This window comes from Sapajus apella, unplaced genomic scaffold (assembly GCF_009761245.1).
Source record: "Sapajus apella isolate SASKATOON/1434 unplaced genomic scaffold, GSC_monkey_1.0 scaffold229, whole genome shotgun sequence".
NCBI classification, from domain to species: Eukaryota; Metazoa; Chordata; class Mammalia; order Primates; family Cebidae; genus Sapajus; species Sapajus apella.
In genome coordinates, this window is record NW_022437169.1 from 538,230 (window position 1) to 563,311 (window position 25,082).

Genomic DNA, 25,082 nt, shown 5'->3' on the forward strand with positions numbered 1-25,082 from the left:
CCACCTCCCGGGTTCAAGCAATTCTCCTGCCTCAGCCTCCTGAGTAGCTGGGATTACAGGCATGGGCCACCACGACCAGCTAATTTTGTACTTTTAGTACAGACAGGATTTCTCCATATTGGTCAGGCTGGTCTCAAACTCCTGACCTCCGGCAATCTGGCCACCTCGGCCTCCCAAAGTGCTGGGATTACAGGCATGAGCCATCATGCCCAGCATTATTATTTTTTGAGACAGAGTCTGTTTCTTGGCCCACAGCAACCTCCACCTCCCAGGCTCAGGTAACCTTCCCACCTCAGCCTCCTGAGCAGCTGGTACTACAAGAATGACCACCAAGCCCAGCTAATATGTTTTGTATTTTTTTGGGTAGAGACAGGGTTTGCCATGTTGCCCAGGCTGGTCCCAAACTCCTGGGCTCAAGCGATCGACCTCCCTCAGCCTCCCAATGTGCTGGGATTTCAGGTGTGAGCTACTGTTCACAACTAAGCTACTTTAAAAATCAGTAGGCCTTTACTGAAGGGAATGAGTCTCTGGAGTGAAATCTACCCATCAAGTGCCTAGCCCAGTGAATGGGCAAACCATGTAAAATAAAGGTTCCTCAATATTTCCAGGGAGGAAATCAGGGCACATGCAAAAGGAATTAGACTTCTCATCACATTAGAAGTTCTACCTTAGAACACTTTAAGGTTGCCATGGGAGCAACACCTTAAAAATTCAGTGGGAAAAGGATATCCAAACTACAATTCTATACCCAGCCAAATTATCAATTTCGTACAGTCTACAAGCATTTTCAAACTTCAAAGTCTTAAAAATCCTACTTCCGGTTGTTGCATGTCTAAAGACCGAGCCGCCCCGTAGCTAGGATGCCGCGTGGAAGCCGAAGCCACACCTCCTGCATGGCTCCTCTGGCCAGCCGGGCCCCTCAGTTGAGAACTGTGCCCAGGCCAGCACCAGCCGCTCAGCCACCAGCAGCGGCACCCCCCTCTGCAGTTGGCTCTCCTGCTGCTGCGCCCCGGCAGCCAGGACTGCAGGCCCAGATGGCAACCACTGCAGCTGGTGTGGCTGTGGGCTCTGCTGCAGGGCACACACTGGGCCACACCATTACTAGGGGCTTCAATGGAGGAAGTGAACCTGCGAGGCCTGACATCACTTACCGAGAGCCTCTTGGAACCCAGCTGGCGCAGCAGCAGCAGCCTTGCTTCTGCGAGATTGAACAGTTTCTGGAGTGTGCCCAGAACCAGGGTGACATCAAGCTCTGTGAAGGTTTCAGTGAGGCGCTGAAACAGTGCCGACTTGCAAACAGATTGGCCTAATCAAGAAGTTCAACCTGGAGAAATGGAAAACCAGCTCTCATAACCAAGTTAATATAAAAATGTAATTAATAGTGAAGGTATAAAGTGTAGCCACCAGTTAAACCTCTCCTGTCATTCCTAGCTTCCTTGCTTCAGAATTGAAATGGAAGGGGGTGTTCCTACTCTGTAGAATTTGGAGCTGGTCAAATGTTTTTGTGGCCTCCTTAAACTAGCTGTTATAATTTTATTCTTTGTGAGTTAATTAGAATAAAGTGATTTTCTTCCAAAAAGAAAAAATCCTACTTCCCCGCTGGGCATGGTGGCTTATGCCTGTAATCCCAGTACCTTGGGAGGCCGAGGCAGGCAGATCACCTGAGATCAGGAGTTTGAGACCAGCCTGACCAACATGGAGAAACCCCTCCTCTAGTAAAAATGCAAAACATTAGCCAGGCATGGTGGTGCATGCCTGTAATCCCGGCTACTTGGGAGGCTGAGGCAGGAGAATCACTTGAACCCGGGAGGCGGAGGTTGCAGTGAGCTGAGATCAAGCCATTGCACTCCAGCTTGGCTGGAGAATGAAACTCTGTCTCAAAAAAAAAAAAAAAAAAATCTTGAATGAATTGCTTTAATTTTCCAGGGCGAAAAAAGAAAAAAGAACAATCCTACTTCCCATGTGCTCTTTCTCAGGATGGCACCAGAGGAATTATGCCACCAAAACAAGCACGTAATTCAAGAAAGAGGATAAATGAGCTCCACAGACAGGGCTGCTAATGAAGGACAAAGGCAGGAAGAACCCCAGCCCACATTTGTGCAGACTCCAGGATGTCTCCTGCAGTGAAATAACAGAACAGATTGTGTCCCATTGTGCAGAAAAATGTACTGGAGCCGTTTCACAGAGTTAAAGAGGGAGGGAAGATAGAGACTCTAACTGGGCAATCAAAAAAATCAAATAATTGGCCAGGCGCGGTGGCTCAAGCCTGTAATCCCAGCACTTTGGGAGGCCGAGGCGGGTGGATCACAAGGTCAAGAGATCGAGACCATCCTGGTCAACATGGTGAAACCCCGTCTCTACTAAAACTACAAAAAATTAGCTGGGCATGGTGGCGCGTGCCTGTAATTCCAGCTACTCAGGAGGCTGAGGCAGGAGAATTGCCTGAACCCAGGAGGCGGAGGTTGCGGTGAGCCGAGATCGCGCCATTGCACTCCAGCCTGGGTAACAAGAGCGAAACTCTGTCTCAAAAAAAAAAAAAAAAAATCAAATAATTATTAATTTTAAGAAAAACAAGAGGCCAAGCAAAGCAGCTCACACCTGTAATCACAGCACTTTAGGAGGCCAAGTCGGGCATATCACTTGAGGCCAGGAGTTCAGGACCAGCCTGGGCAACATGGTGAAACACCATCTCTACTAAAAATACAACAACAACAAAATTAGCTGTGTATGGTGGCGTGTACCTGTAGTCCCAGTTACTCAGGAGGCTGAGGTGTGAGGATAGCCTAAACCTGGAAAGTGGAGGTTGCAGTGAGTCGAGATGGCACCAATGCACTCTAGCCTAGGTAAGAGAACAAAACTGTCTCAAAAAAAAAAAAAGGTGGGGAGGAAGGAAAAAGATATACAAGAAATTGGCCGGTGGCTCATGCTGGTAACTTCAAAACTTTGGGAGGCCAAGATGGTTGGATCACTTGAGCCCTGGGGTTCAAGGTCAGCCTGGACAATACAATGAAACCCCACCTCTACAAAAATTTAAAGAATTAGCCAGGTGTGATGGTGTACACCTGTAGTCCCAGCTACTTGCAAAGCTAGGAGAGAAGGATCACTTGAGCCCCGGAGGTCGAAGCTACAGTGAGCTGTGATCACTCCACTACACTCTGGTCTGGGTGACAGAGTGAGATCCTGTCTCAAAAAATAAAAAGAAAAATAAATTGTACAAAAGGCTGGGTGCGGTAGCTCATGCCTGTAATTCCGGCACTTTGGGAGGCTGAGGCGGTGGATCACCTGAGGTCAGGAGTTTGAGACCAGGCTGGCCAACATGGTGAAACCCCGTCTCTACTAAAAATACAAAAAATTAGCCAGGTGTGGTAGCACATGCCTGTAATCCCAGCTACTTGGGAGGCTGAGGCAGGAGAATTGCTTGAACCCGAGAGGCGGAGGTTGCAGTGAGCAGAGATAGCGCATTGCACTCCAGCCTGGGCAACAAAGCGAGACTCTGTCTCAAGTAAGAGAGAAGAGGCCGGGTGTGGTGGCTCACGCCTGTAATCCAAGCACTTTGGAGGCCAAGGTGGGTGGATCACCTGAGGTCGGGAGTTCAAGACCAGCCTGACCAACATGGTGAAACCCTGTCTTAAAAAAAAAAAAAAATTAAAAAAAGAGAGAGAAGAGAAAGAGAGGGAGGGAGGGAGGGAGGGAGGGAGGGAGGAGGAAGGAAGGAAAAGAAAAGTAATTGTACAAGAACCAAAATGAAGACCCATTACCTTACCCAGCTTAGCAGTAAGTAAACAAATTTACATAGTGAGCACAATAGGTACATAATAGCAAATCACATCCTGCACCTGTTTTTATAAATGAAGTTTCTTTGTTTTGTTTAGTTTTCTTTGAGACAGTTTCCTCTGTTGCCCAAGCTGGAGTGCTGTGCCACAATCACAGCTCACTACAGCCTCAATTTCCCAGGCTCAGGTGATTTTCCCACCTCAGCCTCCCAAGTAGCTGAGACTATGGGTGTGCACCACCACACCCAGCTAACTTTTTGTATTTTTTTTTTTTTTTTTGTAAAGATGGGGTTTCACCATCTTGCCCAGGCTGGTCTCAAACTCCTGACCTCAGGTGATCCACTCACCTCGGCCTCTCAAAGTGCTGTGATTGCAGGCCTAAGCCACTATGGCTGGCCGTAAATGAAGTTTTACTGGAATATATCCATGCCTATTGCTTACGTATCATTGATGGCAACTTTTTCTTTTCTTTTTTAATATATATAGAGAGAGTTTTGCTCGTTGCCCAGGGTGGAATGCAGTTGGCATGATCTCGGCTCACCGCAACCTCCGCCTCCTGGGTTCAAGCCATTCTCCTGCCTAGCTGGGATTACAGGAACCCACAACCATGCCCAGCTATATTTTTGTACTTTTATTTTTTGAGACAAAGTTTCGCTCTGTCGCCCAGGTTAGAGTGCAGTGGCACGATCTTGGCTCACCACAACCTCTGCCTCCCGGATTCAAGTGATTCTCCTGCCTCAGCCTCCCAAGTAGCTGGGATTACAGGTGCCCATCACAACACCTGGCTAATTTTTTTTTTTTTAATTATTTTTAAATTTTTTGCTGGTGGCCACGGAGGACTCACGTCTCTCCAACCCATGGCCCACCTGGCTAATTTTTGTATTTTTAGTAGAGATGAGGTTTCATCATTTTGGCCAAGATGATCTCGATCTCTTGACCTCATGATCCACACGCCTCAGCCTCCCAAAGTGCTGGGATTACATGTGTGAGTCACTACGCCCAGCAATTTTTGTACTTTTTTTTCCTCTTCCTTTTTTTGAGGAGTTTTTTTCACTCTAGTCACCCAGCCTGGAGTGTGATGGCGCGATCTCAGCTCACTGCAACCTCCACCTTCTGGATTCAAGCAATTCCTCTGTCAGCCTCCCGAGGAGCTGGGATTACAGGCGCCTGCCGCCACACCCAGCTAAATTTGTGTTTTGTTTTTTCTCACTCTGCTGCCAGTCTGGAGAGCGGTGGCATGATCTCGGCTCACTGCAACCTCTGCCTCCCTGGTTCAAGAGATTTTCCTGCCTCAGCCTCCCGAGCAGCTGGAATTATAAGCATGTGCCACCATGCCCAGCTAATTTTTCTATTTTTAGTAGAGACAGGTTTCAACCATGTTGGCCAGGCTGATCTCAAACTCCTAACCTCAGGTGATCTGTCCATCTCAGCCTCCCTAATTTCTGTACTTCTAGTAGACGAGGTTTCACCGTGTTGGTGTTGGCCAGTCTGGTCTTGAACTCCCAACCAGAGTTCAAGACCACGCATGAGCCACTGCACCTAGCCCCATTTTGCACTCTGACAGAAGGCTGAGTAGTCACAACAGAGATAGTATGACCTGCAGAGCCTGAAATATCTACTATCTGGCAGCCAGATGTAGTGGCTCATACCTGTAATCCCAGCACGTTGGGAGGCTGAGTTAAGAGAATCTCTCAAAGCCAGTTCAACACTAGCCTGACAAGGTAACAAGATCCTGTCTCTATGAAAACAAGAAACAAGCTAATTTTTTAGCTGGCTGTGGTGGCTCACGCCTGCAGTCCCAGCTACATGGGAGGCTGAGGTGGGAGGATCACTTGAGCCCAGGAGTTTGAGGTTACAGTGAGCTGTGATCCACAGCACGCCAGCCTGGATGAAAGCTGCAGTAAATGTGCAGACAGACAGACAGACAGACAGACAGATATAGATTGATTTACATATTTTTACAATCTGACTACTTAATAGAAAGTCTGCCAACCTGAAGATCAAACTATACATTTGATAACTATTTGGGGGATATAAATTAGGGAGAAGAGAATGTAAATGAACTAAATAATCCTTAAGTCCAAAGACTCCAAAAAAGGAATAAAACAGCAGTATAAGAATACTATTTAGAGCCAGACATGGCGGCTCACACCTGTAATCCAAGCACTTTGGAGGCCAAGACGGGTGGATCACCTGAGGTCGGGAGTTCAAGACCAGCCTGACCAACATGGTGAAACGCTGTCTTTAAAAAAAAAAAAAAGAATACTATTTAGACATGGAGAGATGAATGCAAAAGAAAGTGCTAAAATAATTAAAAGAGATTGGCTGTGTAGCATGGGATGCAGTGGGAGACAAAACTATTTTTTAAGCCCTTTTAAGAACCATTAATTATTTAAACTATATTCAGGAATTACTTTGACAAAGCCAAAAGTTAATTTTAAAGCAAGTGAGCAGAACTCACCAAGACCCCAAGGAGCTGTGCTCAAGCTCTTCTGGGCGTCTGGGGTCAGTGGGCTCATGTCCTGCTGCCCAGAGCCACCACAGATGCCCGCAGTCTGAACTGGAGGTCCAGCATGGCCATCGCCCTCCATCCTTGCTTCTCTTCCTGGGTCTTCATACTAGGATCCCATCTCAGGTGGTCCCTCACCCTGGGGATTAATGTTACCCTTTTTCCTTCCCCCTTCTCCTCCCCTCAGGCCAAGCAGCAGTGGGCAAAGGGAGTAGCCCTCACCTTGCTCCAGCCCTTCCTCAGCCTCAAGTCCGTGTCCCCAGGTCCGTGCCCCTAACTGTGCACGCATCGCTGCCTCCCAGGCAGCCTCAGCTAACTCAGGCCAATGCTGCCCAAGAGGATGCTGACACCAAAGTGCTACTTCCCTGGCCCAGTGTATACACCCCCAAGGACTCACCAAGCACCACTAAGCACTGCTGAATGGTAGCAGGCAGATGCCCATCCCAGACTCCACCCTCCTAAGATTTGGAAGCCATGTCACTTTGCTAGAGAGAACAGCCAAAGTAGAATATGGAGGTCCCACACCAGATAGTTTTCAATCAAGCTTTTAATGAAAAGATCATAAAATAACAGTTTCTCATCGCTGTACATTAAGACTGCACACTTCTGAATGGAGAGATCAGTCGTTGGTGAATTGCTTTTCTATGACACTGGGCGGCTGCATAGCTGCAGCGCTGACCTGAATTTATACAAACTCTCAAGGGATGTGAACTCAATGTGACGAGTGACAGCGGCGGTGGCCAGTACAGGAGTGCGATCCTGGTGTCCCTCCCCCTTTCTGGGAAGGGCATAAAATAGAACATGATCCCTCTTCCAGTTCCAATTAAACAAAACACTTATAACCCCATCCCTCCCCCCTCCCCATTCGAGGTATTTGTAAGTAATGAGCCAGTGCCCAACCTGGGGCCCCCAGGGTGGGGGCGGAGGGAAACTAGTGATGGGTGGGGTAGAGAGGCTCCCCTCAGCACCTGGCCCCACAGGGCCCGCCAAGTGGAGGGGGGGAGCCCTGGGGATCCTCCCTGCCCCAGTGAGGTCTGTTATGCAGCATTTTTGAGGTCAATAAATTACAGCAATAAATAGCAAGGTGAGGTAAGGGGAGGGGGTCCTTGTAGAAAGTTAAAGTGGGGTGACTGAAGCTGGGGCATCCTAGGAAGGGGGTCCTGGGCAGCCTCAGTTCCCACAGCTCATGCCCACCCCAGCGTGGAATGTCAGACAGGGTCAGGTTAGGTCCCTCCCCAGCCCCTCACCCCTGGCATCTGATTCACAGGTTCAGTAACATCTGCCCCAATGGGGTTCTGGGAACAGGAGGACCTTGGTCCCTTCAGGGGGCATGGCAGGGCTGAGAGCCCTTGTCTGCTCTAAGGCCTCGCCTTTGGCTTTTGTCCCCCACACCTGGGGGTGGACGGATGCAGCCTCCTGCTCCCTGAGCCCTGCCCTCCGGCTGCCCAGGCCTCACCCCAACTCAGGATGGCCGGGAGGGAGGGCAGGGGATTGGCCTGCCCAGTGGCCCAGCCCAGATCGCACTCCTGCATGGCGCCCGAGGTCCAGTGAATACTGACAGGTTGGGGGAGTGGGTGGGCGGCCCGGCGCCCCCGAGTGGTGACGAACGGGAAACACACGCAGCTGCGTGAGGTGGGGAAGGTCGGGGAGGGTCCGGATTGTTCATTTCACAGGCTGAGGTGTATGGCTATGCTGCGAGTCTCTGAGATTATTTGCTTAAAGGTTCATCTTTTCTCTTTTTTTTTTTTTTTTTTTTTTTTTTTTTTTTTTTGCAATCCTGGAGGAGCCCTTGCTGGGGCTCAGTCCGGCGGGAGTGTGCAGTGGCGGAGCCTGACCTGCCACCTGCTCACTCGCCCCAAGTCTGAGAAATAAATACATTCATCACTGCACGAACATATTGATACAAAAACAACACTGTTAAGAGTGTTTGCACCGTCTATGTTGGTAAGGACCAGGCCCAGTCAGCCCTTTCTGCTGCTTCGGGTGGGGTTAGGGGGTCACCACGAATGGGGACCCACCAGAGTTGGCTGGGCTGTGCAAAGGTCCCGGCTTTTTGGCTTGAGTGGGACCCTCACATCAACCCATCCCCGAGGGTCACGGGCAGAGTAGCAGGGGGACTCAAGCCCAGTCTCGGGTCCTGTGGCCAGAGCTGACAGCCACCCCCACATAGGCCAGCTGGTCAGGACCAGCATGGTCCAGGTCAGAGGACCTTGGGGGCTGGTCAGCACTGGCCCAAGCTCTTTGGTGCCAGCTGGGCTTGGAGGGGCCCTGAGAATGGGGAGGAGGGCTCAGGTGAATCCAGGGAGGTTTCCAGTCCCTTCCCCAGCCCCAGGGCTGCCCCGCTCTGCCCGTGAACCACTCCAGGGCCAACTCAGAAGGGCTTCCAGCAGCAGGCGAGGGTTCCCTGGACTGGCCTTACAGCTGCTGAGGTCTGAAACTGTAAGAGCTTATGTAAACAATGAGATAAATATATTAGTAACTTTTGTCTGAGCCCATGGAGGTTCCATACTCATTCAAAATGTGCTTTGGTTTAAAAACAGGCTTTGTGAATTTGGGTATGAGCTTATCTTTTTTTCTTTGTTTGCCCTCTTTCCTACATGGTATCTGCTGTTTTCTGTTTCCTGTTTCTCCGAAACATTTAGGAATTAAGTGACAAGCGCAGAGAGCTGTAAGCCACCTTGGCCTCCAATAACCCAGTTTCTTTGTGAGGCTCTTAACATCACACACACACACACTCGCACACACCCAACGTGGAAATCAAAGGAAAAAGAAAACAAAGCCAAATGTTGTGTTAATCCCGCCCCGCCCCACAAACCCTTAAAGTCTTAAATAGGAAACTAGTGTTCTGCTTTCTCATTAAAATACAGAAAAGGCTCCATACAATACTAAGGTGGGTACAATACTATGTCGCACAAACGTAGTTGAGTGAGGGGCCTCTGCTCCCAGTCCCTGAAGTTCTGCAAAGGAATCACCTACTTTCATGAGTCACGTCACAGATGCGGCTGCCCACAGCCCGAGGCCACGCACATGGCCCCGGGCGCGTGCAGTTCCCGTGCAGTACAGACTTTGTGTCGTGTGGCTTAAGTGCTGACAGGGTGGGGTGGGGTCAGGACAAGGGGAGCCCCCTCACTGAGGAGGGGTGGAGTCCAGGAGTCTCCTCCCCTCAAGGTCCCCAGCCTGACTTGCTGGAATCTAAGACCCTGGGTCCACTTCTCTGCTTCCCACCAGGAGGGAAGAGGGCCCTTCTCAGGCTGGGATCGCCACAGGGAGGGCTCAGCCAGAAGCCTCATCCGCCCAAGCTCCCTCACCCCCAAAACACACTGCTCACCACTCGGGTCCCTGAACTCAGGCTCTGTTTTCAGTTGGAGGGTCTCTGGAGGGGTGGGGGGTAGGGGATGACTCTGGAATTTTTTTGGTCTAAACTTAAAATAGAGGAGAGAGAGAGAAAAAAAAGGGGAAGTCGTGAAGCGAGATGAAGCCTGCAGGCCCAGCCCCACTGCTCCAGTTGGCCGAAGACAGTGGGACTGTGCTGTGGCCTTGAGAGCCCACTATGGGGCTCATGGAAGTGTCTGAGGCTGGTTGAGGAGCCCTAGACAGTGTCTGCTCAGAGAAGTACAATCCCTGTTCTCTGGGGGGGTCCTAAGGTCAGCTCTTACAAGCTCAACTCTTGCAGGAATGGAGGGTGGAGGTGGCAGGACGAAGAGGGCTCACCTCCGCCTCAGCCTGGCCGGGAGCTGCAAAGACCTGCCACCCTCCTCATGGCTCCCCTGTCAGCACCCAGTGCCTGGCTCCACGTTGGGGCCCCACACCTCACCCACACCAGAAACAGGTTCATGTGCCCAGGGTGCCAGGGTCCCCTGGGGGTGGATGTGGCCCAAGGCCCAAAGGGAAAACACAGGTGAGATGCAGGGCCCAGTCACTGGGCCACTCGGAGCCCTGTGACTCCTGCACCGACTTCCTGGTTGTTAGGAGGAGAAAGCAGGGATGCCGAGGGCTTCCATGCCAGTCACCAACATATTGTTGTCATGAATTCAAGAGGTAGCAACAAGTCACAAGTCTCCACCTTGTTCAGTGAGGAAGGAGGGAAAGCGAAACGTCTGCCCACGCGTACGGCACACACCACACACAGACACACACGCGCACACACAAATGAAAACGAGAGTACCAATGGCCCCGGCATCGAGTCCAGCCTCCCCCCACCCCCCGGAACCCCAGACCTTCCAGTTCAGTCACATAAACGTTACACTGGTTTTTCTCTTAATAAAAAACAAGTACCTCTAAATAAAGAATAATCCTTGGAAACTACAGGAAAAGCACTCTCCTGAGGCAGCCGAGGCAGGGCTCAGGGACCAGGGAAGCCTTTGGGCAAGAAGGGCTTCTGAGGCCTGGAGCGGTGGCACGCTGACACCCCTGCAGCGTCAGAGCCAGGGACGCACAGGAGGGCCAGCGGCCCCTGTTACATTCAGTCTTCAGACCCAGGCTCAGCCCCAGAGGGGCTGGGAAGAAAATAAGCTATTGTTTGTTTTGGTTTAAAAAACAAAAAGAAAAAAGAAAAATAGAGGAACAGATCAGTAGGAATAACAGCAACACAGGCCCAGAGGGCTCTTTAGTTGTAGAGAGGTAGGCGGTGGGGTCACCCTGACTGTCCCAGCGCCAGTGAGCAGTGCCACCCTGGCTCAAGGAGGGAGGGATCTGCACCCCCAGCACCTGTTCCCTGCAGAACCAGGGCCGTACATGCCCACACAGACACAAGCACACGTGCACACACACAGACGCGGCTAACGGGGTGGGGCCTGCTCCCAACAACACCTTGGCCATCACCAGCATGGAGGCCCCCACTGCCCCCTTTCTCCAAGTCGCCTGCAGCAAAGGGACCAGGTCCCAGCGAGACCCACGTGACCCAGCCCACAGGCCCTGCGGTGGTCCCCGCGGGGAGCTGGGGACCTGGGTGAGATGGGGAGGTAGACGGGCTGGGACCCCTAGCTTCCCTCCTGTCGGCTCTGCTTGGTACAGACTGTCGATTAAAGCTCTGGGTGTGGGCAAGTGGGGGCCAGAGGGGCCACCCGGAGCCTCCACTGGACCCAGGGTCTTGCCCCTGCCGCTGCATCACCACGCTTCTCCTTCCATGGGTTCCCGGGGAGCAAGGTGGCAGAGGGCGCCCTCGGGTCTTTGGCTTCTAGGAGGGGGAAGTGTGCATTCGCAGGTGGCTGATGAGGTTGCGCTGCTGGGTGAACTTGCCCCCGCACAGCTGGCACTCATAGGGCTTCTCACCTGAGTGCACACGCATGTGCTCAGTGAGGCGGTACTGGCGGGTGAAGCGCATGCCACACTCATCGCAGGCAAAGGGCTTCAGGCCCAGGTGGCTCCGCATGTGACGCGTCATGGTGCCACGCTGCGTGAACATCTTGCCGCAGATGTTGCAGGGGAAGGGCCGCGTCAGCCAGTGCGTCTTCTCGTGCTGCCGCAGAGTGGCCGGGTCCTTGTAGGTCTTCTCGCAGACCGAACACTTGAAGGGCCGGGGCTCAGCTGCATAAGCCGCGCTGGGCGCCGACAGGTCCTCAGCCTCCTCCTCGGCGCCCCCACTGCCTGTCTCATAGGCCCCCTCTTCCTTGATGAACAGCTCTTCCTCTGTGTGCGTCTCCACGTGCGCGTTGAGCTGCTCGGAGCTGGGGAAGCCCTTGGCGCAGGGGATGCACACATACAGGTTGTCCCCATAGGACACCGTCTCGTAGCCTTCCTGCCGGTACACGTAGTGGGCGCTGGCGTGGCCGCTGCCCCCCTCACTCCCACTCTGCGCGCTATCTTCACTTGCGTCCTTGCCATTCTCCTCCTCCTCCTTGCAGGAGTAGGGGGGCTCTCCATAGGGCCCGCTAGGGCCAGCCCCACCAGCCAGGATGCCATTGGGAACCCTGTCCCCAACCCCCTCGCCCTCCTCTCCCGGGCAGGGACCCTTGGGTCCCACTTCTCTCCGCTCAAAAGGGGAGCCAGCCACAGGTTCCTTCTTGCCCCACTCCTTCTTCCGAGTGGAGTGTCGGAGGCTCTTCCGAGGCTGCCCGCCAGGCACCTCCAGCAGGCTCAGGTGGTTGTCCTCAGCTCCCTCCAGATCCATGGGCTCATCGGGGGTGCCCCCCAGCTCAGAGTAAGAGGCACTGTTGGCAACAGGAGGGGCAGAGGCCGAAGGGGGCGAGCCGTGTTGGCTGTCGCTCAGCTGGGCTGGGTCATCGGGAGTGAGGTGGGGACCGGGGGTGGCAGGGGGCAGGGGTGGGCTTTTCTTGGACAAGTCCAAGCCCAGCTCCTGCTCACAGCCCCCACTGCTCCCATTGGTGCTGCTGCTGCAGCCCCCGAGGCCTGTCTCCCCACCAGCTGGGCAGATGGCCCGGCCCAAACCTTGCACACCTTCCTGGTTAGAACCACCAAGAAAGAGCTCATCGTCTGAGCCTTTGGCTTGGGGGAGCTCCTGGGGGGCGTGGGCCCCCTTACGCCCATCCACAAGCCCCTGATAACGAGCCTGGATGACAGAGGCCGTGGACAGCCGCTGGCTGCGGGGGGGCCGCCCCATGCCGGTGGCCCCTGCCCTCCCAGAGCCAAAGGGCTTGCCGGCTCTCTTGAGTTTGCGACGGCAGAGGGCTGCCAACTCGGGCAGCTGGAGGTAGCTGGCGGCAGTGAGAAGGGTGCTGAAATTGGGCTCAGCTGGCTGGTCACTGGGCAGCAGCTTGCCTGTGTAGATGAAGTCCAGGATCTGCTGGAACACCGTGGAGCTGACCATGTCTGTGTCCAGGTTGATGAGGTTGTCGTGCAGGACCAGGGACTTGAAGTAGATGCTGCTGGCGGCCAGGACATTCTTGTGAGCCCGGAAGATGGAGTTCTCCACCATGATGATGACATCACACAGGAAGCCCTTGGTCCTCTGCTGATTCAGCTGCAGCAGGAGCTGCTTCGAGTGGCTGGGCAGCTCCATGTCGGGCCCCATGTCCCCTCGCCCCGCCCACGCGTACCACCTGTGGGCAAGAACAGGCATGCATGCATCAGATAACTGGGACACTCAAACAAGGGCTCTGGGACAGGGTGGGGCTCAATAAGGCACTCAAAGGACCTCAGCACTGACCCCACACAGGGCTGCAGCCCCTGGGGCACAGTACATGGCACATGAGCTCACAACTGCCCATTGCATGCCGGTATATGTGTCACCTCACTGAGAACTCAAACTGCCTCAGAAGGGACAGAGGCTCCTGTCCCATTTGCACTGATGAGAAAATGAGGTGAAGGCAATGAGGCAACAAACAGAGAAACTAGGATTTGCATTTAGTTTCACAGCCTAGGCTACTGTCTCTATACTATATGAAGTCCATCACATACCCTCAGGGACAGAAAGGGATCAAAAAATAAAGAGCAAGTGTTTTTACACTTCAGGATGCAGAGGCCTCCCTGAGAGGGGCCTATCTTGAAAGCTGACAAAACCAGGCCCATGGGGATGCTGAAATCCCCCAAAACTAAATGGTGGTTCCTTCTGAAACACGGCAGGGCCCAAATCAAACTGCCAGCGGCCTTTGGTATGCAGCCTCGACTCCGTGGTTGCGCCTCCCAAGCCACACGAGGCCACCCAGGCTTCACCAGAAGTCATGTTGCTTGCCTCCCAGATGCTGCAGTTGGCCTGCAGGCCCGCCTCTCCCCAAGGCCCTCAGCCTCACCAGGGCCACCTTGGACTCCTGGGCGGGCGCCAGCGCTGCCCCAACCTGAGCTTCCAGGTGCCAAGAAGGAAAGGTAGCCTGGGCCAAGCACCTGGCACCACCTGAACCCACTGTCCTCGCTAGGAAGGGCAGTGCCATCTGGGCCTAGGAAAGGTGGCCAGCTGGCCTCTGCCACACAGACTGGCACAGGCGCTGAGGTCAGTAAGTAAGAAACATACTGGCACTGCTGGTCTCTGCAGGAACCCTGCCAGCCCAGGTATGTTTCTGCTTGTGCAGCAGCGAGACATGGGTTTACGAGAGTGGGTGCTCCTAACCATGCTTCCAACCCCACTGAGCACCCTCCTCTGCCAAGGACCAGGCACGCCACAATGGGGGTGCAGGGGCAGGGCACAGAAGTACACAGTGGGCACCAGATGGACCCTAGGGGAGGAGGGAAATGTCCCTCCAAGGAAAGAGGCAAGGACGTGGCCGGCAGTGCACAGAATGACTAAAATGTTTTGAATGACTCAAAGCTGTCCTCAGCCCTAAGCACAACTCCTCACAGCACCGACAGCTCCATCCTCTTACCCCTAACAGAGCCCCTCAGAGAATGGTTCGGCAGAGGAGGGTGCTGGGGAACGCATGCCAGTGTCCAGGTGGCCACCTATGCCCCAGACAGGCCCACAGGCTTCCATAGGGCAGGAGGCCAGCAGAGACAGGAACTTTCCTCACTGACTCATAGCTGCGGGACAACTGAGCAACAGGGCCCACAGGCAACTCTAAGCCTCACACACAGTTCAGGGTCCAGTCTCTCAACAGCTGAACTGCTCTGAGCCTGTCACCCCCTGGGATCTACTGCCCCTTGCAGAGTGTCCAGCCCTGCCTCCTGGAACAGAGCCCTGGAAAAGGGTCCCATCCCACCCAATCTTCCCATGACAGAAACTCTCCCCAGTCCCATGCCTGCCCTTGTTTGCAAAGACAAAGGGAAACCCTAACATTCAAAGGTGCCAGAGCTCAGTGTGAACACACGAGGGTGCAACACTGCCCGAGACGCTGCTGGTACTCAGAGCCTAATGGCAAGAGGCAGCAAGCACCTGCCAGTGGCTGTGCCTAGCAGTCCAGCCCACAGCAGCTAAGGAGGGTGCTCACAGGCTGCTGAATTCATGAACCAATCCTCTTCCACTCCCTGCCCCCTCAACCCACCACACAGGGACAAAGAGCCCAAGGTGTGGCTTCCACACTGGGCCCCAGTAACCCAGCCCCCAGAAAATGTCAGTGCCAGTTCTGCCAGTGCCCAGACACCTACCCCAAGACTGGCGAAGGGACTGGCAGAGGGCAGTGGCTCCTAGGCTCTCTCCACATTGCCCAGTGCTGTGTGGACACAAAGGACCATGGGTCAGAGAGGGAGAGAGGCTGAGAGCTGTGGGGCTGTGCACCACCCAGAAAGCTCTGGGAAAAGGGGCCAGTAGTGGTCCTCCCTCCCCTGCGCCTCACCGGAGTGCCTGGGGCCCAGACACCATGTGAGCAGCAGCCAGCGGGGAGGGGCCTCCTGAGCGCGTAGCCTTCCTGGGGGTGCATCAATGCCTGGTCACCTGGGGAAGAGAAGACGGACACGGTCACCTGGACAGCCATCAGCAAGGAAGGGAGGGAAGGGCAATGAAGGGAAACACCCGGAGGCCTCTGGCTGGGGCACCAGGGGCAGCCCAGCAGGAGACAGTGGCAGGAGAGCCTGGCAGTTGGATCTGATGGCCAGGAAGAGTAAGTACGAGGGAACAGGTCTAGGGAGTTCAGAGGGTGTGATACCTCCCCCCACTAACACACACAGATTAAGGACACACCGCAGGGGCCACCTAGGCCAGGGGGCCCTGGTGGCAGACACAATTCCTGGCCTGCGGGTGTGGTGGCAGGAGGCCTGGGCAAGGCCCTTCCCAGCCTGGCCACATTTACATAACAAAAGGTCAAAATTGGAGCCACTTGTGCAAGGGCTATTTATAAGAACCAGTCTCAACCGCTTCTGGCTCCCCTGCTCCTTCCCTTCCCGATCTGCTCTCAACTCCTCCCTGCCCAGAGGGCCCAGCCCCCCCAGCAGACCACATGGCCTTCCCTCTCTGGAGGTTTCGCTGCCTAAGGGCTCGCCCAAGCTGCAGGCCTGGACTTTCAATAATGGCCCGCCAAAGCCTTGGGCAGCTGCTGCCAGGAGAGGGCGGGCAGGCTCCCTCCCAACCCCAGGGCTCTAGGTCCTGCGGGAGGGGGGATCCTGAGGTGGTGGGTCCTTGCACCCCACACCTGCCAGCCTGGGCCCCCACGGAATGGAGCCAGGGTCGTGGAGGGGGCATGCAGCAGCCCATCCCTGCCTGCCCTTCCCCCACTCCACCCCCAGGGCCAGGGAGGCTCAGCAGGTCCCTCAGGAATGTGACCAGACCCGGGGTGCCGGCACAGAGCTGGGAGGCCTAGGCTGCCGCAGACCAGCTGTCTCTCCAGCCCCTAGGCAGCTCCCCTCTGGGTGTGGGGTGTGAGGGGAGGGGTGAATGGCTGGTCCAGGACCCCACCAAAGGCCCAGAGGGCAGCAGAATCAGCTCTGTTGGCAGGAAGCCCAAGAGCGTCCACAGTTAGCAAGGGTTGGGCCCAGTGAGCTAACTGGGCCGAGGCCAGTGTTGGGCAGTGGGGGCAGGGGAGCAGGAGCCACTGAAACACTGGTGGGAGCAGTCAAAAAACTGGATAGAGACTCTGGGTGGCACACTGGAGATAATCAAACACCACCATCCAGCCCTATACCACCTCATCTGCTCCCCAACCACTGTCCCTCACGACCTTGGTCAACCAGAGCACTGCTGGGCAGGGCACCTGCCAAACTTTGCAACAAGGGGTCACCTGACCTTGCCAGAGGTCAGGCCAGCTACTGGATGCCACGCAGAGAATGGGTGGAGAATAGGACTGGGAGGCACCTGAGTAAGGGTGGGAACACCCTCGTCAGTGCCCACTGCCTGGCCCTGACAGGCACTTCAGCACAGGCTAGGACCAGGTCTCCCCACCAAGGAAGGATGGCCCCAGGCTGGGTCAGCCATGACACAGGACAGGGCAGGGCTCCTCCCTGCACCCTCCATTTGAGGTAGTGTGTGTCAGAGCCACCTGCAGAAAGTTCACAGCAAGCACAATGCCACAAGCCTGCCATCCACACCACTCCTACTAAGCACTGCTCTTTCCTTCTTAGCCACAAACCTCTGCCCTACCAGCTTACCACTGGGCATGAAACAGCAAGTGCCTACCCTGGAGGGCCCCACCTGGGGAGTGCCAGGTAATTAGAAACATGGCTCTGGGCATTGGCCCGAGTGTTCGTGCCCAGCCCTGGCAGCGGCTGACTGCAGGCTGCGATGAGGATGCTGCCTGGCACCCAGCAGACCCTGGCAGCAGGCCCAGGCAGCATGCCTATCAGCCCCAAGGCTAGCACGCCCAGCCCTGGCCTACTGCCCACCCAGAACGCTGGCTCCTAGGACACCCAGGATCTGGGGCAATGGGGCAGCAGGCCTGGGCTACCAGGGCCAGCTTGGCATTCACTTAAGGCTCTGACCCGGCTCCTCCCTGGGACAGAGCTTTCAGGGGTCTGCAGGGAGGGGCAGGAAAGGGAGCACAGAAATCTCTCCAGTGAGGATCCCTCAGCTCTGGAATTCTCCCAGTAGGTAGACTGGCCCCAGCTGGGAAGGGCAGGAACCCCAGCAGCTGGAGGGAGGGCCAGCTCTCTGGGGAACCCAGAAGGTCTGCAGGAAGGAACACAAAGCCTCAGGGTTACCTTCCCAGGCCCTCTATTAGAGTAGACACACGGCCCTGCTTATGGAAATCAACACCCACCTGCTCTGCTTTCCTTCCCTCCCAGTCCCTGCCACAAAAAAGCCAGAAAGTCATGTCCCCAACACAGAGGTAGGCCCAGGGCCCAGGCAGGTGCTAGGGGCTGTAACGGCAGAGAAGCTCCAGCTTCTCAGGCTACTGGTGGCACATGCCTGAGCCCTGCAGAGGCAGCCACAGCAGCCTCACCCCTCAGTTCACCCTCAATGAACAGTAAGGAAGGCCCAGTCGGAGCCTATCCACCCCAGTAAGTCCATTTTGTGACAAGAAAAACCTTGGGGGCACACATACCCAACTGCTGAATGACGTCATCTCTGGGAGTGGGATTAAAGAAAAACCATAGTCTCTGTATATTATATTCATTTCTGTAATACTCAACATTTTAAAAAAAATATTACTTTTAAAACCCTAAAAATACAAAGGGCAGAAATGATGCAGAGACATGGATGAACCTCACAGTTGTGGCACCAAGTGGAAGAAGCCTTTTGCAAGAAGAGTACAGACTGCATGACTCCAACTACATCAAGTTCTAGATAGGCAAAATGGACTGAGGATAAAAACCAAATCAGAACAGGCTGTGAGAGACAGGTTGAGGACCGTCCAGGACGGGGCATGAGGAACTTTTTGGGGTGAGGGCAGCTCTCTATCTTGCTGGGAGTCAGGGTTAAGGTAGATGAAAACATAATTTTACGCACTTCACTGCATGTAAACTTCAACTCCAAATGAAATGAACCTCTAGACAGACGTTTTCACAGGACATTCCCATCTCAGCAGCTCAGCACAATACCCCGCCATTCCCTCCGGGAATCACCACTAACCTTTACTGGGCACTGTTGAATGCCTGATTGAGTTCTGCCTCAATTTTCCAACTGGCACTGAGACCAAGGGTGACAGGGAAGCAGCTTGGAAGGGCACAGTGGGAACAGGTCCCTGTCCCTCCCGTCTGCTCCCTAGCTGGGCAGCCCTCACAGTGCATCTCCGGAGGGCAGTCAAAGTCCCAGGCCAAAACCACCCTGCATGCACCTCCCCATGCACCCTAGATCCCTCTACTCACTCCCTGAATGCAGATTGGCCAAATAGCCAATGGGGACGGCAGAGGCCAGGGCTCTGTGCACCCCTTACTGCCTCCTGACACTTGGAGCAGCCCCCTTCATTGGGGGACCCACTAGCCCACGATCCTAAGTGAGGTCAGACCACACCTGCCCAAATGCGGAGCCTCTGGTCAGTCCATGTGGCTGCAGGGGCCCATGGGGAGACTGAAACAGGGTCACCTCAAGGCCTTTCTAAGCACCCAGCAAAGGGCAGGAGAGTATGCTCTGGTCGGTATCTTTCAAAGGCCAGGAGAGAGGAGGTTTTCAGATCAAAGTGATCCCTGCTGAGGCAGAAAACAGAGAACTCCAGCCCCCATTCTGACACCCACCTTGCCCAGAGACTTGGCCTCCAAGAGGCCAGGCACTCAGAACTGCTCCCAGTACTGGGCCTCCACATGGCTCCTTCTGGAGGCCAGGCTGGTGGCCCTCCCACCAGGAGACAGAAACACATCTCATGCCTGCCTCCAGGCCCACAGGTGGGGGTCAAAATCAGGGTGTGGTCTCAGCCACATGACACTCTACCTTCAATGTCTGGCTCCTACAGGCAGAACGTGCCCTACTGGAGGCCACCACAGGCACCCGGGCTGAAACTTCTTCTGGCTTACACCCAGCCAGCAGGGAGGCCTAGGGAGGGGGGTGAAGACCAGGAAAGGGGGCTGCCCCAAGCAGGCCTCCCCACCCAGCCCTCCTAGGATCCCCTTCTCATCCACCTTCCTCCCCAGAAGTCATGCCTTACTTCCCCAGAAAGGTGCTTCCTGCAGGAGGCCTGGGGCTATGCTGGAGGACTGAGGAGAAGCTCCTCCCAGTCCACCTCCAAGGAGCTGCACCTTAACCACCTCCCAGCCTGAACAAATTAACAGTAAAATGGGACCCCTCCAGCTGATGCCAAGACTGTTGAATGAGCAAGGCCACCCACAGCCCACCGGAGCTCCACTGCCAGGTGGGAGGGACAAGCATGCCAGACTGTGAAGCCATGCTGGGCAGGGCAGGGCTACAAAGGAACTTCCACACCCCAGAGGTCTAAGTACATCTGACCAGGGTCAGAGAGAGCTCCAGACATTCTGCGTCTGCCCCCAAACTTAAGCCTAAGGTCAGCATCAGCCCTGGTCCCAGACCAACCCCCAACTATAGTCCCCTCACACTTCAGGTGTGGCTCGGACAGATGCAGCTGCAAGGGGTAGCCCTGTGTGGGCTCGGCCTCTTCCCAGGGGCCCCTACGCCATGGGAGAGACTGCCTAGAGGGCACAAGGCAGCCAGGCAGGAGGCAACCAGGATCCAGAAGCACCCCAAGGCCGAGCCCCTGGACACAACCAGCCCCGCACAGTCACAAGCCCAGGACTTTGTTCATCCTATCCCCATGGCCTGAAGTCCTCCCTGAGGAAGCCTTCATAGACAAGAGATAGCTCCACAGGGCCAAGGCTGCACCTCGCCCACGGCCACAGCCCTGTATGAGATGGCAGCCCTTGTGTGGGCAGATCTGATCTCCTCAATCTTCCCACAGGCCCAGTGATGGGTCGTTATCTCTGCAGTTTCAGATAAGAAATTAAAAGGTTCTTGGGGGTTAAGCAACTTGCCCAGGGTCATAAGAGCATGTAGGTAGCAGAGTGAAGACCCAAAGACTGACTCCAGAGCTGTGGTCTGATGACCCCAAGCCAATGCAGGCAGGGCCAGGGATGCCACTCACACAGGGCTTCCAACTGCCCAGCTGCTTGCGGGTGCCGCAGAAGGCGGCAGGAGGAGGGCCTCAGCCTGCACCTCCACATGCACTCCCCCACCTCCCAGCACTGCCTGCCTGTCCACAACAGGGCCTCACCTGGGTGCATTCTCCCAAACTTAGTGTGGGGGCACAGGGTCTGCCCAGCTCCTCTACCTGAAGTGACAAGGTGGGGCCCACATCATGCAGCCCCGCTTTGGGGGCCCAGGATGTGCTTGCTGCTCCTCTGGGAACACCCCCACCCTCCATGACCTTCTTCCCTGTCCCTCCAGGCATGGGCTGGTAGTGGGTGGGGCTCACCGCTCTGGGCAAGCCCAGCCATGTAATCCAGCTCAGACCTGGATGCCGGCCAGCAGCTCCTGGCTCTTCTCCCAGACCATCCTCCTGGAAAGCAACAGGCTCCACAAATGCCAGGAGCCCAGCTCCCTCCAATGCAGCTTATACAAAATAAACACTCGGGTTCCACTCAACACGTTGGTGATGCAGTGACTGCGACCTAAAGCAGGCCTCCTCCTCCTCTGCTCCTCAGGCCAGCCTGGTCCACACCCCTGTGGCCCAGAGTGAGGAAGGCAGCATCCATCCCAGCCCAATGACTTTCCCACGCCTGTCCTGAAATGCCACTGGTCCTACTGAGAACCTAGTGCTGCCCACAGCAGGGCCAAGCCCTGTATGGTCCTCCAGCCACCCGCACATGTGTACTGCCCCTTCTGAGAGGTAAGGAAGCCTGTGCTAACAACCTAGCTTAAGGAAGAGGCTGGAATGGGCTGCTGATAGGAGAGCTGGGCAGAAGGTGCCTCAAACTGTGTTATCCCAAAAGGTACAGCCTCGGTCCCCTCCCTCTTCTCATCACTTCTGGGTTTGGAGCCAGCAAGGAATGAGGTCAGGATGGGACCTTGGAGACCTGCAGCTGGATTTCCCCTGCTAGTGCTGGCACCGGGGAGGGCCCCAGGCCTGGCACAATCTGGCTGAGAGTTCTGAGACACAATATTGGAGAGAAGCAGGGGAACATTGCTTAAAGAAGCAGAATAACGGCCAGGCATGGTGGCTCACGCCTGTAATCCCAGCACTTGGAGAAACCGAGGCGGGTGAATCATGAGGTCAGGAGATCGAGACCATCCTGGCTAACACGGTGAAACCCCACCTCTACTAAAAATACAAAAAATTAGCCAGGCGTGGTTGTGGGTGCCTGTAGTCCCAGCTACTCAGGAGGCTGAGGCAACAGACTGTCTTGAACTTGGGAGGCAGAGGTTGGAGTGAGCCCAGATCATGCCACTGCACTCCAGCCTGCTTAGGAGACAGAGTGAGACTGCCCCCCCTCCAAAAAAAAAAAAAAAGCAGAATAACAATTTAAGACTGTGACAGTTACTATAAACACTGCTCACCTCTAAACTCCATCCACACCACCCTGCCTCCCAAGAGGGGCCTGAGTATGGGGTAAAAGGCTCTCTGGCAGCCACAGAGCAGGAGCCCATACAAGGCCAGCAAAGCAGGTGCAGCTGCTGTTCCTAGTAGGTGAGGAAAAGGCAGGAATCTAGCAGCCACATCTGTCAGGAGGCAAAACAGCCCCTGCGCTGGTTTCTGCAGTCCCCTCCAGCTCATTTCCCTGCTCTTCTTGTTCACTGGCCACGATCCAAGAAACTGCACAGCACCAGCAGGGATCTTACCAGAAATGCAGATGCTCAGGCTCCATCCAGCCCTAACCACAAGAGCCCTGGAGTCTCAAACACACATTCAAGTCTCAGAAGGGCTAGGTTAGAGGCTTTTTTTCCCCCTTCTTTTGTTTTTACCTGGACACCACTGACTGGAAAGCTCTCTACTGCCTGAAAGCCAAGCGCTCCGCAAGCAGTAATCACTCAAGGGATGGTCATCAAGTGGAAGAAAGTCCCCAAAATGAAGACACATTTCCTATGTACACAAGCTCACAGGCTAGAGAATGCAAACAGTAGACCTAGAATGTGCCACAGCAAGCTGGGCGCGGTGGCTCAAGCCTGTAATCCCAGCACTTTGGGAGGCCGAGGTGGGCGGATCACGAGGTCAAGAGATCGAGACCATCCTGGTCAACATGGTGAAACCCCGTCTCTACTAAAAATACAAAAAATTAGCTGGGCATGGTGGTGCGTGCCTGTAATCCCAGCTACTCAGGAGGCTGAGGCAGGAGAATTGCCTGAACCCAGGGGCGGAGGTTGCGGTGAGCCGAGATTGCGCCATTGCACTCCAGCCTGGGTAACGTGAGTGAAACTCCGTCTCAAAAAAAAAAAAAAAAAAAAAAAGAATGTGCCACAGCAAGGCTAAGCCGGTTACCACAGGTATCACAATGGTGACCACGCCAGGGGGTTCCACAAACCCTGATCAGAGAAGCAGGCGTGAGTGGCAGGCACAGGTCTGCATGGCAGGGAGGGAGGACAAGCAGTGGCAGCACAGCAGACAACAGGTGGGAAGTCTACATGCAAGGCACTAAATGGGAGAGGAAAGCCTGGGCCGCCCAGGTGGAAGGGACTATCATGATCACCTCTCTCACCCCAGGGGCACCTTAAAAGGAGATAACTGAGCCCCAAAGGGAGGCACCCAGCACAGCTGAGTCACAGAGCTCTGGCCATCCAGACTGAGGCTCCAGGAGACTCTCCAACCTCACAATTTCAAAATCAACCCTGGCAGCTAACGATTTCTTAATGCCAAGTAAAGACTAGAATTAGAAACAAACAGAAACCCTATCATCTTCTATCATCATTACTTCATAAAAGAAAACATTTCAATGACCGAAGAGCAGGAAGAACTACTGGCAGCCCTGCACCTATGCAGTTGTCCGGGCCTGGCAAAGGCTCCGAGGCATTAAGGAGCTGCTGCACTGTCCCTACAGAACTCTGCCTGACCCTTGGCTGGGACAAGACTCAGGTGACATGCTGAAAGGGAATCAGAAAAAACAAAAACACAAAAATTCACTGAAGATGAGATTTTGATAAGACACTAAAGATGAGATTCTGATTAGCCAAACAAAGACTAAAAGAGCATCTCCCCAGGCTGAGCAGGGTGGCTCACGCCTGTGATCCCAACACTTTGGGAGGCTGAGGTGGGAGGATCATGAGGTCGAGAGATCTGGACCATCCTTCCTCAAAAAATAAAAATGTAAAAGTATCGTCTAGGGATGAAAGGAAAATGGGGATGTTCTTAAACAAGAACAGGGCTGTTTCAGAAAGAATAAGAATCTCAAAGCCCGGCAGGAAAAAGGTAACATTAAACGCTGGCCAGGCAGTAGAGCAACCAGAAGCCTCGCGTGCTTTATTTTTGTTAATTTTTTTTTTGAGGCATAGTCTTGCCCTGTCACCCAGGCTAGAGTGCAGTGGCTGGATCTGAGGTCACTGCAACCGCCACCTTGCAGGTTCAATCAGTTCTCCTGCCTCAGCCTCCCAAGTAGCTGGGATTACAAGAGTGCAGTGTGCCACCACGCCCAGCTAATTTTTGTATTTTTAGTAGAGATGGGGTTTTACCGTGTTGGCTAGGCTGGTCTCGAACTCCTGACCTCAGGTGATCCACCCACCTTGGCCTCCCAAAGTCCTGAGATTACAGGCATGAGCCACCACCCCCAGCCTTGGGCCCACAGCTTTAGAAAACCCTTGGATGAGGCCGGGCGCGGTGGCTCACGCCTGTAATCCCAGCACTTTGGGAGGCCGAGGCGGGTGGATCATGAGGTCAAGAGATCGAGACCATCCTGGTCAACATGGTGAAACACCGTCTCTATTAAAAATACAAAAAATTAGCTGGGCATGGTGGCGCGTGCCTGTAATCCCAGCTATTCAGGAGGCTGAGGCAGGAGAATTGCCTGAACCGAGGTGGAGGTTGCGGTGAGCCGAGATCGTGCCATTACACTCCAGCCTGGGTAACAAGAGTGAAACTCCATCTCAAAAAAAAAAAAAAAAAAAAAGAAAACCCTTGGATGGCATAGGAGATCAAGACCATCCTGGCTAACACGGTGAAACCCCATCTCTACTAAAAATACAAAAAATTAGCCAGGCATGGTTGCGGGAGCCTGTAGTCCCAGCTACTTGGGAGGCTGAGGCAAGAGAATCTAAGAACTTGGGAGGCAGAGGTAGGAGTGCCATCAAGGTTTCTCTAAAGCATGCGAAGTCTTCTGTAATCCCTGCACTTTGGGAGGCCAAGGCAGGTAGATCACTTGAGGCCAGGAGTTTGAGACCAGCCTGGCCAACATGATGAAATCCCATCTCAGCTAAAAATACAAAAATTGCCTGGGCGTGGTGGCGTGTGCCTGTAATCCCAGCTACTTGGGAGGCTGAGGCAGGAGAATCACTTGAACACGGGAGGCAGAGGTTGCAGTGAGCAGAGATTGCACCACTGCACTCCAGCCTGGGAGATAGGAGTGAGACTTCACCAAAAACAAAAGAAAAAGGAGACGGCAGAGGGACAGAGGGACAGGGGGCAGGGGGAACAGGGAGAGGGGGAAGGGGGGAGGGGGGTAGAGGAAGTGGGTGGGGG

The 25,082-nt window shown here is 54.5% G+C and overlaps 1 protein-coding gene and 1 pseudogene across 2 annotated transcripts in view; one reads left to right on the forward strand and one right to left on the reverse strand.

Annotated features, from left to right (window-relative positions):
• Positions 1 to 833: 833 nt before the first annotated feature.
• Positions 834 to 1,586, forward strand: LOC116544738 (annotated as a pseudogene).
• Positions 1,587 to 6,811: 5,225 nt separating this feature from the next.
• Positions 6,812 to 25,082, reverse strand: part of HIC2 (HIC ZBTB transcriptional repressor 2) — a 31,614-nt gene continuing 13,343 nt past the window's right edge. The window contains exons 2-3 of one of the 2 annotated variants that reach the window (XM_032271339.1): positions 15,444 to 15,541; positions 6,812 to 13,280 (exon numbers count right to left, since the gene is read on the reverse strand). In XM_032271339.1, coding sequence (XP_032127230.1) covers positions 11,459 to 13,280; positions 15,444 to 15,469 — 1,848 coding nt within the window. In that variant the 5' untranslated portion in view covers positions 15,470 to 15,541 and the 3' untranslated portion in view covers positions 6,812 to 11,458. Of the gene's footprint in view, positions 13,281 to 15,443; positions 21,691 to 25,082 lie in introns of those variants that run through there. The other variant, XM_032271340.1, reaches the window with a different exon arrangement.